Source organism: Pygoscelis adeliae, unplaced genomic scaffold, assembly GCF_000699105.1.
Source record: "Pygoscelis adeliae isolate BGI_AS28 unplaced genomic scaffold, ASM69910v1 Scaffold546, whole genome shotgun sequence".
In the NCBI taxonomy this organism is placed as follows: domain Eukaryota; kingdom Metazoa; phylum Chordata; class Aves; order Sphenisciformes; family Spheniscidae; genus Pygoscelis; species Pygoscelis adeliae.
The window spans coordinates 350,002-362,715 of record NW_008824951.1 but is presented as its reverse complement, the minus strand read 5'-3'; the positions used below and the strand labels follow the sequence as shown (position 1 = coordinate 362,715).

General features: G+C 45.9%; 1 protein-coding gene across 2 annotated transcripts in view; it reads right to left on the bottom strand.

The window, feature by feature from the left end:
- The window catches only part of LOC103918302 (E3 ubiquitin-protein ligase RNF220), a 48,994-nt gene that overhangs the window by 26,016 nt on the left and 10,264 nt on the right, over window positions 1-12,714 (bottom strand). For both annotated transcript variants that reach the window (XM_009325598.1, XM_009325599.1), the window contains exons 3-6: window positions 5,307-5,403; window positions 4,186-4,272; window positions 2,400-2,455; window positions 594-672 (exon numbers count right to left, since the gene is read on the bottom strand). In XM_009325598.1, the coding sequence (XP_009323873.1) occupies window positions 594-672; window positions 2,400-2,455; window positions 4,186-4,272; window positions 5,307-5,403 (319 nt within the window). The remainder of the gene's footprint in view (window positions 1-593; window positions 673-2,399; window positions 2,456-4,185; window positions 4,273-5,306; window positions 5,404-12,714) is intronic.

The window sequence follows — 12,714 nt, the reverse complement described above, 5'->3', positions numbered from 1 at the left end:
GCCCTCAAAACCCAAGATGCAATGATAAGGTAACTTCTCCAGTAAAGGCAGGATCCCACGATACATTGATAGCAGAAATATGGCAGGGGGAATTTAAAAAAAAAAAAAAAAAAAATCAAAGTACATCTTGCAAGCCAATTGCTTTTGTCAAGTTAAAGTGGGTTTGAATCTTCTCCTCCTGCCCAAAGTCCCAGCTGTAGTCTAGGCTGTTATGCACCACACAACATATTTGAAAACCCACCATAACTAAATATGGTGGAAAGCATGGATATATCTATTTATATATTTTAAAAGAAGGCAATTTGCAGTGGAGAAGCCCTTTGGAAGCTGTACTCAATTCCTTGTCACTGGGTACCTGCCCACGCAGATATCTGGGGGAGAACTCCTCACAGGCTCTCTGTGGACACAGCAGCAGCAAGTCAGGACACCAATAGCTCCAAGTTCAGGCTTCATGTTGGAGCACAACTTCCCTTCTCAGTGGTAAAAGCTTCAAATATACCTACCCTCAAACCAGCACTGCTTCTAGGAACACTACATGGGACACTACGGTTCCTTAAAACAAGAAAAATGAAAGCTATCCACATTACACTCACTTTTCAATGTCACTGTTCTTACAGGTCTTCTGCATGGTCTCCTGTTTACTGCTTTCACCATTACTCGTTGAGGGCATTTCTGTTGAGGGAAGAACAGACAAATTAGTAAGAGAATATTTGATCACTGCAATGAAATAGTCTGAGCAAGTTACAGTTTCAGAAGCAGAGGACCCCGATGAGTCATCTTCATGCCAATTCTTGGAAAGAGAGAGAAGAGACCGATGCTACGCGTCCCTATCTGGCAGGAGGGCCCTCTCTCTGTACAGCACGCTTCTATGATTCGGGGCTGAAGATACTGACTGACCCTTGCAGATGTTCCAGTTGTTTAAGTCAGGATTTAATTCAGAAAGGTATGATGCAGCTGCCACGCCAAAGTATACTTCTAGAAAGGTGGATATGGAGCAAATCCACCCAGCCCAGACCCTGCTCTCAGCTTCTCCCTTTTCCTGAGACCCCTCAGACACAGACAGAGAGAAAGATATATGCCAGGTAACTAGTACGACAGAACAGTCTGCTCATAGCTCTCCTCTACCAGCAGCCCCATGGCCTCTCCCAGCACTGGGGGGGATGTGAGATACCAGTCGGAGATGAGCCAGATGAACTGTCCTAGGGCCAGCCCCTGGGCTGGTTCAGCACTGTGGCTTCAGGTAAAAGGTATGAAGAAAACAGCTCGTAGCAAGTGCCATCAGGGCTGCTTCCTCATCATCTTTGTGGCTGTAGTTACCGAAGCTGAACACACCTACAAGCGAGTGCTCCTACATCACAGAAAATAAATGTGATTGCCTATCCCACAGAAGAAAATGCCTGCAATAGATATCCTATGTCCTCCATTTAATCATCATGCCCTTGGCAAAACTGGTTCTACCCACCGCCCCCCCGCACTGGCAAGCAGTTATGTCTTGTAGGTACTTTCAAGGCTGGGAATCAAATGCCCAAAGCATTACAGTAACAGAACAGGGAACAAAATCACTGGGACAAGTCTCTTCAGGTCGCTGAGCTTCAGTTCCCTTCCTAAGGGAGCTGACGCAGCACTGCCCAGCTCTGGAAATGGATTTGGCATCTACAGCTGGAAAGCGCCAGGTTTTATTATTCTCATATTTCCACTAGGTTGCTGCTTACACTTCCAGTGCTTCTGGCATTAAATAAAAAAACCCAGCAGTCGAATGGGTTTAACACCCTCCCCCCCAATGCTATGAGCTTTCAAATAATGCATGCAAAGGTACAATTTCACATTTACTCGTTTGCTCTGGAGTCTCAACTACAGGTCATGAAGTAGGACAGATCCTAGAGTTCCCACTCTAAAGGTGCAGGTTCTTCTTGCCATACAGAGGCCAGCAAGGACAAGACCTACCCAACAGATCATGATACAAGTCTCTAGCATACCCTCTTGAAGAAGGGGAGACGATAAGAAAGCAGTTGAAAAAACCCCAAGCAACAGGTGCCTGCACAGTTTAAACCCCCAGCAGCTGAACACCACCATCGCATAGTCAAGCTCTGATGGCTCCCTCTGTGATACAGCAGTTTGCCTTTTAGTGACATGACAGCAAGTCAATCCAACCCCTATGTCTTATCACCACACCAGTTAAGGCTGCATTTTTGGGAACTCCCTTGGCTGTCACTGACTACAGTTAATTGTGCTGTAAAGTTTCAAAAAGATAGTGTCATTGTACGTGCATACATATCTGCTGGTACTGTGCAAGAGCATTTGTAACTACCATTTGCCTAATTACTGGCAATCAGAAGATAGGGGATATCTATCTGCCCTCCAGTAGCATACAAATTAATAATTTACAAGTTCACACTCACCGTCACTGGCCCATTTAGAAAACTCCGGTGTTATTCGAGTACTGGGTGTGCCACCACTAAAAGAGAAAAGGGCAGAATGCTAAAAGTTGTATATGGAAAATTTTGCTGCTCAGGAAAAGCTAACCCTTCCACCCACCACTTCTTTCTATCCATCAGCCAAGGCTTCAAAATGTGAGCGGTTGGCCTGCTGCAGGAGGTGTTTTTGTGTTAGTCCACATTTCCACTAGTGTTCTCCTAACCCGCACTTCTAGCTGCGACCTCTGCTGAATCACACAGGGGTTGTGATGCTGACTGAAGGCTTGGGATTCAAACAGCACCTGTGACCTAAGGCTCATTTTTGAATACACGATTTCAAAGATGAAAACCTTACTCATGAACAGAAATCCTCTGTGTTGCAATAGCTTCTCCCTTTAAGAATAACTTTACACCTTCACAAGCCCCATCTTTTCCATCTTCCCATGTGAAGAACAGCAGCATTGAAGTACAGACAACTCCTAACCCTGTCCATTCTCTTGCAAGCCAGTAACAGAGGCTGTAAGAGAAAGGAATCTTCCGAGCAGGCTGCACACCTGTGACTGTATAACATTTTAGCCCTATGAGCTAAGACAGTTGCACTCAAAAGGTAATGTAGGCTCATGCTTCAGGGCATCAGCTACCCTATTGCATTTCTACAGAAACTTGCCAGAATTTCAAAGTGCTTTTACAAGCAACATCATCTCTCCTGTTTTAGAGATGGGCAAACAAGTCCAGGAGACATGCAAGGACCTTGCCCAAACAGCGAAATACTGTGTTAGGTGCAAGCCACATGAAAGAACTGGGTCTCCTGGCCTCAGGTCTTCAGTCGTCTCACCAAGCACTAGGTGTCCACAGGCACTGATAAGGGATACCCCGATATCCTCCTGCTACAATACACTTTCCTGGCTGTGAAGGAGCTTCATCATCTTTGAGGCCCTGCCTATGGACTAGCACGGTTAGCTAAGTATTGAACGGACCAATGGTTTGGATCCAGTGTGGCAAATGCCATTTTTCTATGGAGTGCAACCTAATTTTGAACTAGTGTTTGTGGCAAGCTAAGCAGTAAGAAAACTTCATTTCACTGCTCTATCAATCACTTCAACCTTGACCTCACAGGATCACTCAGTGAAAGAGATAGAGGGGTAATTTAAGCCCTGTTTTATGCAGGGCAGAGGGCTTAGAAAGCAATCCTACCTCCCTGTTAAGACTCATTTTATTTGCCTGAAATGCTTCCCCAAGTGCCCTGAACGCTGGCTGCCTACATTCTCCACATATGTACGTGGGCAGAGCACACATCCTGCCCCGATATGCCCCAACCCCAGAGCCGAAGGCAGAAGGATTATAGTTTGTGTACCCCGCAACACATAATGGGATGCAATGAAATCAAACCCCAGGTGCCAGACTCCTAATGTGTCGAACAAGATTCGGATGGCATCACGTCATACTACTGCTAAGAGGCCACATTTCATCGTGAAGCAAGATGATGTGTAAGGCCTTAGTACAGCACAGTTTCCCATCGCCAGAATTCACCTTCCGTCCAGCACTGCTCAGGGAGAAGACGGCACTGGCTGGGCAGTGGGGTGGTTAAGGGAGGGAGAGTGTGCAGGGAGGCTTTATGAGGCTGCACGGGTAGAAATGGAGACCCACCCATCACACTATGCTTCTTTGTAAGTCTCTCTCGTTGTAACCCTTGTGCTCAAGTGAACGGCTGTTTTCCAAATTGAGATTCCACAAAAGTAATGAAAGCAAATTAGAAAGGCACAGTACTTACTTTAAAACAGCACCTCGGAGCGCCTCCCTCTCTTTGGCTTCACCTGGCTCTTCCCCAGTGCAAGGGATAACGTCTGCCTCTGTGTACCTGAGCACAAGGGGTTAAGGAACATACAGCCTTGCTGCAGACAGTGGAAAGGCTTTTGAGAGGGTTGGGACACTATCTGGGATACAGAACAAATTAATTCCAACTGGGAACACCTCAAAAGAAGAGGGGCTGGTATCCATGGAGGGGCTTGCTTTTAAATCCCGGATTAAAGTTTTGGTTTAGGTGGAAAGAAACAGTAAAGTCTTTTGACAGCAGCATGACGCCACAGCCTCTTAGAAGGGGAAAACCAGTTCCTCAACCTCTGCAAGCCTAACTTGCACAATTCCACTATTTCTGTTTGAGGTACAGAGATCATTTACCAGCTAAGGGTTGGGGCTTCAGTCTTAAAGGCCGGTACAGATTTCAATTAAATTCTATAGCTATACATTCCCCCTCATCACAGCTAAGGCAATGTCTGCCTAATACCCTTGCAGGAATTCTTCCTTGATGGCTGTACAGCTGCTACAGGGCAGAAGTCCGCCCATGTCTCTCCCAGAGCTTAGTCCAAAGAGCCTGGTTCCCAGATGGAGAAGTTCCCAAAAACTGCCCTTAATGATAGTTCTGCCCATGACTGTCTAACGAAAGGAAAAAATTCAGTCTCTCAGAGTGGCAGGTGAATTGTGGTTGAAATGTTTACTGCACAAACCCCCTGAAAACAAAGGGGTGTCTTGTGGAAAATAAACTCAATTCCTACCCATGAAGCAGGAAAAGCTATCCATACGGAAGAAACCTGGATAGAGACAAGAGATTGCTTATGAAACAGAACAGAGAAACGCTAACTTTGCTCTCCTGCAATGTCTCCTACAGATTTCACCAACCAGGTCTGAAGTAGTGCTGCATCATCAAAAGGATCTCAAAGGCAGCAGCTGGGAATCCCTCCTAGTTCAAACAACATGGGAACTGGGGAAGGCGGTGCCATTTCCAGTAGGGCTGGACACAGATTATCCACCACTACCCAGAGCAGTGCTGTTTGAAAGCTAGCTGAAGATGCAACTCCAGGTTCCCTCTCAATAAGAGCCTTTCAAAAACGATACTGTGGTTTCCCGTATTCAAGTGTGTCGTCTCCATCCACATCCAGGTCAGCGTCGCTGTCTGGATTCTCCTTGCCACTGCACATGATAAACCCAGAACCTGGAAGAAAATAAAACACGTGGATGAGCATTTGAACTGGAGATGAAGTGTAGGAGATCTCCTAACGATGGTGCAACAGCACCAGTCTGCAGGCTGTCCTTTACTCTTAACAGCCTCACAAAAGGTACCATCTCCAAAGACTGCACAAGAACAATTTTCAGAAGACGGCACAGAAAACACTCACAGAAATGCTCTAACTTCCTGGATTTTATGCTCTAAAACGCCCCTTAACACTGAAAACGAAACATTCTTGACCTTTTGCTCTCCACATGAGTTATTTTAAAGTTGAAGGCACTGGAAGGGTCTCTCAAAGACAGAAAAAAAAGGAAGCAAAAGAAAGACGACTGATTTTTCATAGAAAATAGGGAAGACTGATTTTTCATAGAAGTGGTTAACACAAAAACTACACTACTAGCAGTTAAGAGAAGGCCACAGGGACATTCTGAATTAGTCCTTAATTCAGATGCAGAGGGCAGACAGAGGCTAAAACACAATTAGAAATACCTTTTTCTTTTTTAAATGCATTTAGTCATGGCTTATGGCTTACAATATAAAGCATTTAAGAATAGCAAACCTGTTTTGGGGTGGGGTGGGGTGGGGAGAGAAATCAGACTCCACAGTCATTAATAGCCCCTTACAAGAACTTCTTCTGTGAACAAATTCCAGTGCAAGTCAACAAGAGTCCTGCACTTCCAACAAGAGTGGATCAGGCAAGAGCCCAGTCCCAACTCCAGCAGGAAGCAAGTGTACACAGTTCCACCCGAGACTGAACTGTCTAACAATTGCCCCCTTCTAACAATATATACATTTATTTTGGTTCTCAAGCATTTCGTTGACTGTGTTATTGCTGATTGTAACCAGGCTTCTTTTAATTAAATCTGCGTGCACCTACAAAGATGAACCTTCACGTGGTATTTGCTGCCTAAGGTGTCTTAATAGAAGAGAAACTAAGGAAGACATATATTTACTCTTTATGAGATCTAACACTGGATATGCTCTCTCCCATGAGATTGGAAATTAAGCAAAGATCTCCTGAATCCTAGGGTGGTGCAAGGTCCTCATTTGCGTTCAATTCTGCAGCGGATCTAAGCTGTTTGGCGACATAAGCTACACAGACAGAAATTTGCTCACTCTGGCTGCCTCCTGTATGCTCCTTCACTTAGCATCCCACTGTCTAGACAGCAGACCTGGACACCTGGCTCACAGACAGAGGGTACCTGCTGGAGCCTGAAGGATCTGGCACATCCAGATGGCTGGTGACCGAAGTCTGTGGCTAGACCAGTGAGCACATCCCACCTGCAAACACTGAAAGAGTAAGGTAGACGTAGCCTTGGCTTTGCACAAATGCCCCCAAAGTGGTACGTTTCCACACTGTGAACGTGGGTCTAAGTGCAGAAGGCAGGCTAAAATTCATGTAGAAGCACTGAATATAAGGCGCAAGTCTGAAGAACGAGGACATTCCCAAGCATTAGGGTAGCCCTTTTAGTGCTACAGATGTCTGAGTCTGTTCACCCCACTGGGCTCTCACCAGCACACTTACACAAGCTCATGCCATCAGCAGCAAACTTGCACTTTCCCAGCCCGGAAGAGTGAGCTATATTTCTAACAGTCTGCATCTGTGCAGAGAGCAGGGCAAGACGAAGGTCTCATTTCCAAGGACACCATGCAGACACAGTTCTTTACTGTTGCTCTCTAGGAACGGAAGCTCTCGCTGATTCATTAAGCCCCCAATAAAATTTGTTTATATGGATTTGATATTTCTCTTCCCTGAATATAAAGAAGGTCCTTAACGAGTGATAACCGTAGCATGACAATGATTTTAAGACTAACCTTTCCCTAGAAGCATAAACTACCTTTTACTTCAAAGTAATTACCAGCCTTGATTTTCAGCAGAGGTAACAAAACTAGCATCGACAATGCAGCATCCGCTGTCTGCGCCAGATACTGCAGGAGCCATGCTCGTAGGTCAGCTCTGCAGTGTCACTGGGGCAGCCCTCTTCCAGCAGACCCCTTATAAAGTGCTTCACATACTGGCTGCAAGCTGCCAGCCAACACATGTCACAAGCTGCCTTCTCTTGCTGCAATGACTCATCTAGTAAATCTTGAATCCTTCAGTTCACCACAATGTTTGGGAGAAGATTTAGAGGAGTAAGAGAGACCTGTCAAAGAAGCTGGATAGTCTTTCAAAGCTGCCTTAGAAGTCACAGTGGGCGATGGGGTGGTAATTTACAGGTATGGCATTTAACCTGCAGTAACACCATCCCCTGCACCTGGCATTACTTTAGGCCATCACTTCTCAAAGGCCATAAACTTTGGACACACAGGTCTTCATTTTTCTTGTAGCTGTGGGAAACACAAATCATACAAAGCTGGAGCTGTGACTTGGCCAGTCCTGGAGGTGATCTGAATGTTAGCCAGACAATGAATACTTGGAGCAAGTGCCTTGCGGTGGGGGAAAGGTGTCCAAAACAGTGAAGGTGAGTGGGACCACTCCCTGTGTCCCTCTCTCTGAAAGGATGCCAAGCACACAGCAAACACGCACCTTTGCATCAATTTTGTTTCCAAGTGACTCAAGACAACTAGTGGTTTATGGTTAGAGCTTAAGAAAAGAAGATCTGCTTACTGCGTCACAATTTACAAATATTAAGGCACCTTGACTTCAGAATCCTGGTGTCCTTGCTCTCAAAACCTTTGTACTTAAAGAAAATCCCTTTAAAGTCTGTAAGGAAAATACTCCGCAGACTTTTTGCTAAATCTAGCTCTATAACAGGAACCACTGCATTCCCAACAGAGCCTGCTATCCCCACTACACAGGGAGGGTACAGAGGAAGGGTTTGGACACTATGTGTCATGGTGACAGATACACACTGGGATGATCTGATACAGCATTTCAGTCAGAGAGGAGGGCATAGCAGAGAAGTTCATAGGTTAAGATGAGGGGCAGGAGAAGGGCCAATTTTCTTTTCTGATCAAACAAAGACTCCCAGGCCAGGGCCTGAAGGAAGCTGCAATAAGGTGATCCAACTCTCAGATTTTCACCAAATACTTCTGGGGTGGGATTTTGTTGTTTTTGTTTTTTTTTTTGAACATGATCAAGTACAATGCATTGCAACACGGTAAAAAAAACTGATTCAGAAACTGTATGCTAAACAAAGTAACCTCCACGTATCCAGAAAAAGACCCTGAATATAAGCTGTGCTATCAGTTTTAGGACTTCAGAGGCTGCTTTAAAAAAAAGGAAAAACAAAATCCACAAAACATGTTTCCGATGTGAATGAAAAGGTCTGTAAATCCCAGTAGTGCCACTGCATGCAAGAGAACACCAAACAACAGGATGTAAAGCTTGGTCCAGCATCACCTGTGGAGCGAATGGCCTGCCACCAGCATCCTAACACCCCTTCATCTGCAGCACGGATGGATTTTGAGGCCAGTTCCGGCGGGCTGGGGTTTGGTGCCACAATTTCGACCTGACCCTCCTTGTCTAACTTCCTAGGGTTGCTTCCATGCACAAAGCCAGTAAAAACACCCATGCAGCTGTTCAAATATTTGACGTCTGAACTGCTTGACATTATTCATTCATCTCAGGCTCATTCAAACCAGATTTCTGGACAAGTGCTGTTATAAATGGATTAAGAGGACCACTAAATGCAAGGAAGGCCTGGTAGGATCACACCTGCTTCTCGCTAACTCAGCCCAAGTGTAAAGAGTGCTCACAACTTCCAGCTCCTGCCAGCAGCATACGCTCCATCCAGGAGCAAGGAAAATGTGAAATGGAGCACAGAGGGCATCAAGCAGAATAAAATGGCCTTTGCAATGGCATTGATTTGGACCCACTAGAGGAGAATGGGAGCTTCCAGAAGACCCCCTACCACTGCTCTCGGGTGATTTGTTATTCAATAGCGTGCACTGGGAATGGGGAAGGGTTCCTTCAGCAAGGCTCGGCTTCTGAAGGTCGTGCAGTAATTCACAGCCATCAGCAATGCTGCCTAGAGCAGATCTCTAAAGCCAACACCACTACCCAGAGGTCAATGCTGAGGACCAGAACTTTATCCCAACGTGTTAATAAAGTGAAATCCGACAAGTGAATGTTAAGTTGTGAGTTTGACCTAGAAATACACAAGAGACACGATCCTGAGGCTGTTATTCACAGGAGCAGCTGCGAATCTTACAAGGAGAGTCACCTAAGGCCTGAAGAACGTAATTCCACATGTGAATCTGAAAACACTGCTTTCAGATGAAAAAAGAACAAACCAAAAATGCAGACCCTCCTATATCTTTCCCTTTCCTTGTCAAAGAATTTTTTGCTCTTGCTGTGCACTTGGTGGGAGGCAACCACTTGTCATACGCTGCCAGCCCCGATACAATTAGTCTCCCGATGCTAAAGCAGCACAATCCTCTGACAGTCTTAATCCCAGCTGCCTCCTTAAGGTCCAGTCAAACAGGAGTGAGCAGGCAGGTCAGATGCCTGGGCCATTAAGCAGAGAAAAAACAAAGTTACAGCTCTGTCTCCAATCCCCATTGCTCTTGTAGCCAGGTGCTCTGACAAGCAATTCCAGCACTGGTATTGAGTGGCACCTCTATAAACCCTGTGACAGTTTGGGAGACAAACTCCCCCATCAATCAGAATGTACCTATCAAGATCACTTACCTAGAGTGCCCACCACCCTCCAGCACTGTGTACACAGCTTTGCTTGGGCTGGCCTTGGAGCAGTCTGCCTGAGCACCAATTCAAGGTAGTTTCTGAAAAATTTAGGTACTTTATACAAGCAACAGTGTTTCTGAAATACTGATGCAGAGCTCTGAAAAGCAGAAAAAATTTGCATGCCTCTTCGCTGCTGCCAGGCTGCAGGCACTGGCAGGCTACAGGGATCAGCTGAGCTTGGAGACTGGAAAACACTTCCCACTTTCTTCCTTGTGCCTATTGTTAATGGCTGGAGATAAATTTCATCAGAAATCCTTTTCTTTCCCTTTCCGCAAGTTTTCATAGCACTTTGGTTTCTCCTACGCTGACCCCTATGCCTAAGCATCCTCTCTGACCTCTGCACTGCTTCTCAAATCTCGCTTCCTTTGTGCAATCCCCCGATGACCAGTCATCTCATCATCTCTCAAGTGAATGGTGGCTCAAGCTAAGATCCGAGAGTCATTAACATGATATATAAGCAGATTCACAGAACAGATAAAAGGGCCTCACATTCAAGTCCCTCCTTTTCTCTATCACATTCAGTGGCAGATGGTCACAGTGACAACATATGCTGCTTCAGGTGCTGGCAGCACTGCTGGCTCCTGCGCAGGCACGAGCTCACACGGAGACTGGCAGTCTCGTGAGTAGAAAGGTAAGACCACCAGACCCGTGCAGACCGAAACGACCACAGCCAAATTTCATCAGCACAGGTAGGAAAGCACAGATCTACTGTGCCCCATCTCTGCTCCTCAACTCCTGTCTGGGCAGGTAAGTCAGTTTTGGGGGCCAGCTGTTTTGTATACATTTAATTATCACTCCAAACAAGACTGAGGAACAAAACTAAGATGTTAGTATTATTATTTGCACCACCATTATGAATGCAGCTACTAGATGCTGCTCATGCAGAGGATCAAACTCATCTGTTTAACTAGTATTTCTCCTGTTTGGCCCCCAAGGAATGGGGGGGTGGGTGCCAAATCTGTATTGGAAATATTCTAGAAATCCAGAATTTTGAGTTCTGTAAGTGGGTCTAAATCCAAATCCATCTCAGGGATGTGCAGCTCTACTGGGGCCTGTTTTGGCTGGGAAGAGGCATTCATTCTGCTTGCAGGTAATTTACACGTGTTCAGGAAAGAAGAAAAGCCTCCCATAAATCTCCAGAACCGTAGCCTTTGCTAATTACACTCCTTGCAGTAACCCCCTTCTATACAACCTCCCTTTCCAGCACGTTCACTCTATTTTCTCAACGAAATGTCACTCGTTGGCTTCTTGGAGAGTAAAAACAATGAAGGCAATAAAAGTAGTTTATGCAGACACACGGCCAGGCCTCACACACACTTCCCAAGAATGGCTCTAAACTGGGTTTATTTCATCAGCTGCTGAAGTATCCCAAACTAGTACTAAGAGGACAAGATGGCACGGATGCTGTTTTATTTTAAAAAGAGAAAGCCGTTAGAAATTCTTGAAAACAAGAGGAAGGCAGAGATGAGGCCATCCTGAACAGCAGTCTTTCTGCAGATCCATAACACTTCCCCCCAGCCATATTTTTGGACAGCGAAATTGTTCCCTCATTTCTTCCTAGCACAAACAGGGATAGAATAGTTCTTCTGGTGACTTTCCCAGCCTGTTGCAGGAAAAATGACATTCAGGGGCCATGAAACGCTGCTTGCAGGACGAGGGTTTCATTTCTCTGGAGCCAGATCCATTTCAAGCAAAACAGTGATTTACCTGGAAAACTGACACCCAACTGTGTCATTACAGCGTACACCTGAAATAGCAGATGCATCCATCTGATGCCGTCTATTAGCTCCCACAGAGGCACAAATGGGCTGCCAGAGACCTGACTGCTTACCAGCATATCGGAGGCTTACAGTGATCTTTGCTAACAGATCAGAGGAACAGCTGCCTTTAAAGAAAGGGCCATATAATTTTATGACCATTAACATCATTTCACAGCAGTGTGCTGAACAAAGGGCAGGCAAGCTCCGCCGTACAGGGTAAGAGCCAGCTGCTGCAAGGCTCGGGGAAGAGGCTTCCCCACCCCTCGCAGCGCCGAGGAGTATTCCAGAGATTTCTTTTACGCCTCTCTAACCCATCAGGTGCGGATCATGGCTGCAGAGAGGAAAACACACTCGGACCAAAGGTCTGATCTAGTGTGGCCATTCACACGTGGCTGCCTCCTAGAGCCTCAAGCTGGCGTGATGCACTGAGGTGAGAACAGTCTCATGTCTATCTCAAAGGCTGCTCTTCAAAACCCAGAGCTGAAGTACAAAAGCAGCAGCAACAGCCACGGTCTTTGCGGTTACGGCTCGTTTTCCACAGTCAGGGAAAGGTGGATCTGAAAGCTTTTGTTTCCCTGGGGAGAGGGTGGAAACAAACAAAAAAGGAAGAGGGAGAATTAAAGTAATCTTGAATCACTAAGCAGATTCACATCACTGGATCAATAAGCACCACTGACAGGGATCACAGGAATGTCGCAACTTTGCCAATAATAAAGCAGCACAGCAGAGCTTGGAGGATGACTTTTCTAAGGCAGTCAAGCATGAAGCAGCAAGGCTGGTGAACAGCTGAAAGTGACACCCTGGCTTACAGCGGGCCGCTGCCAGCGGTGGGGCTCTGTGCAGTTTGCT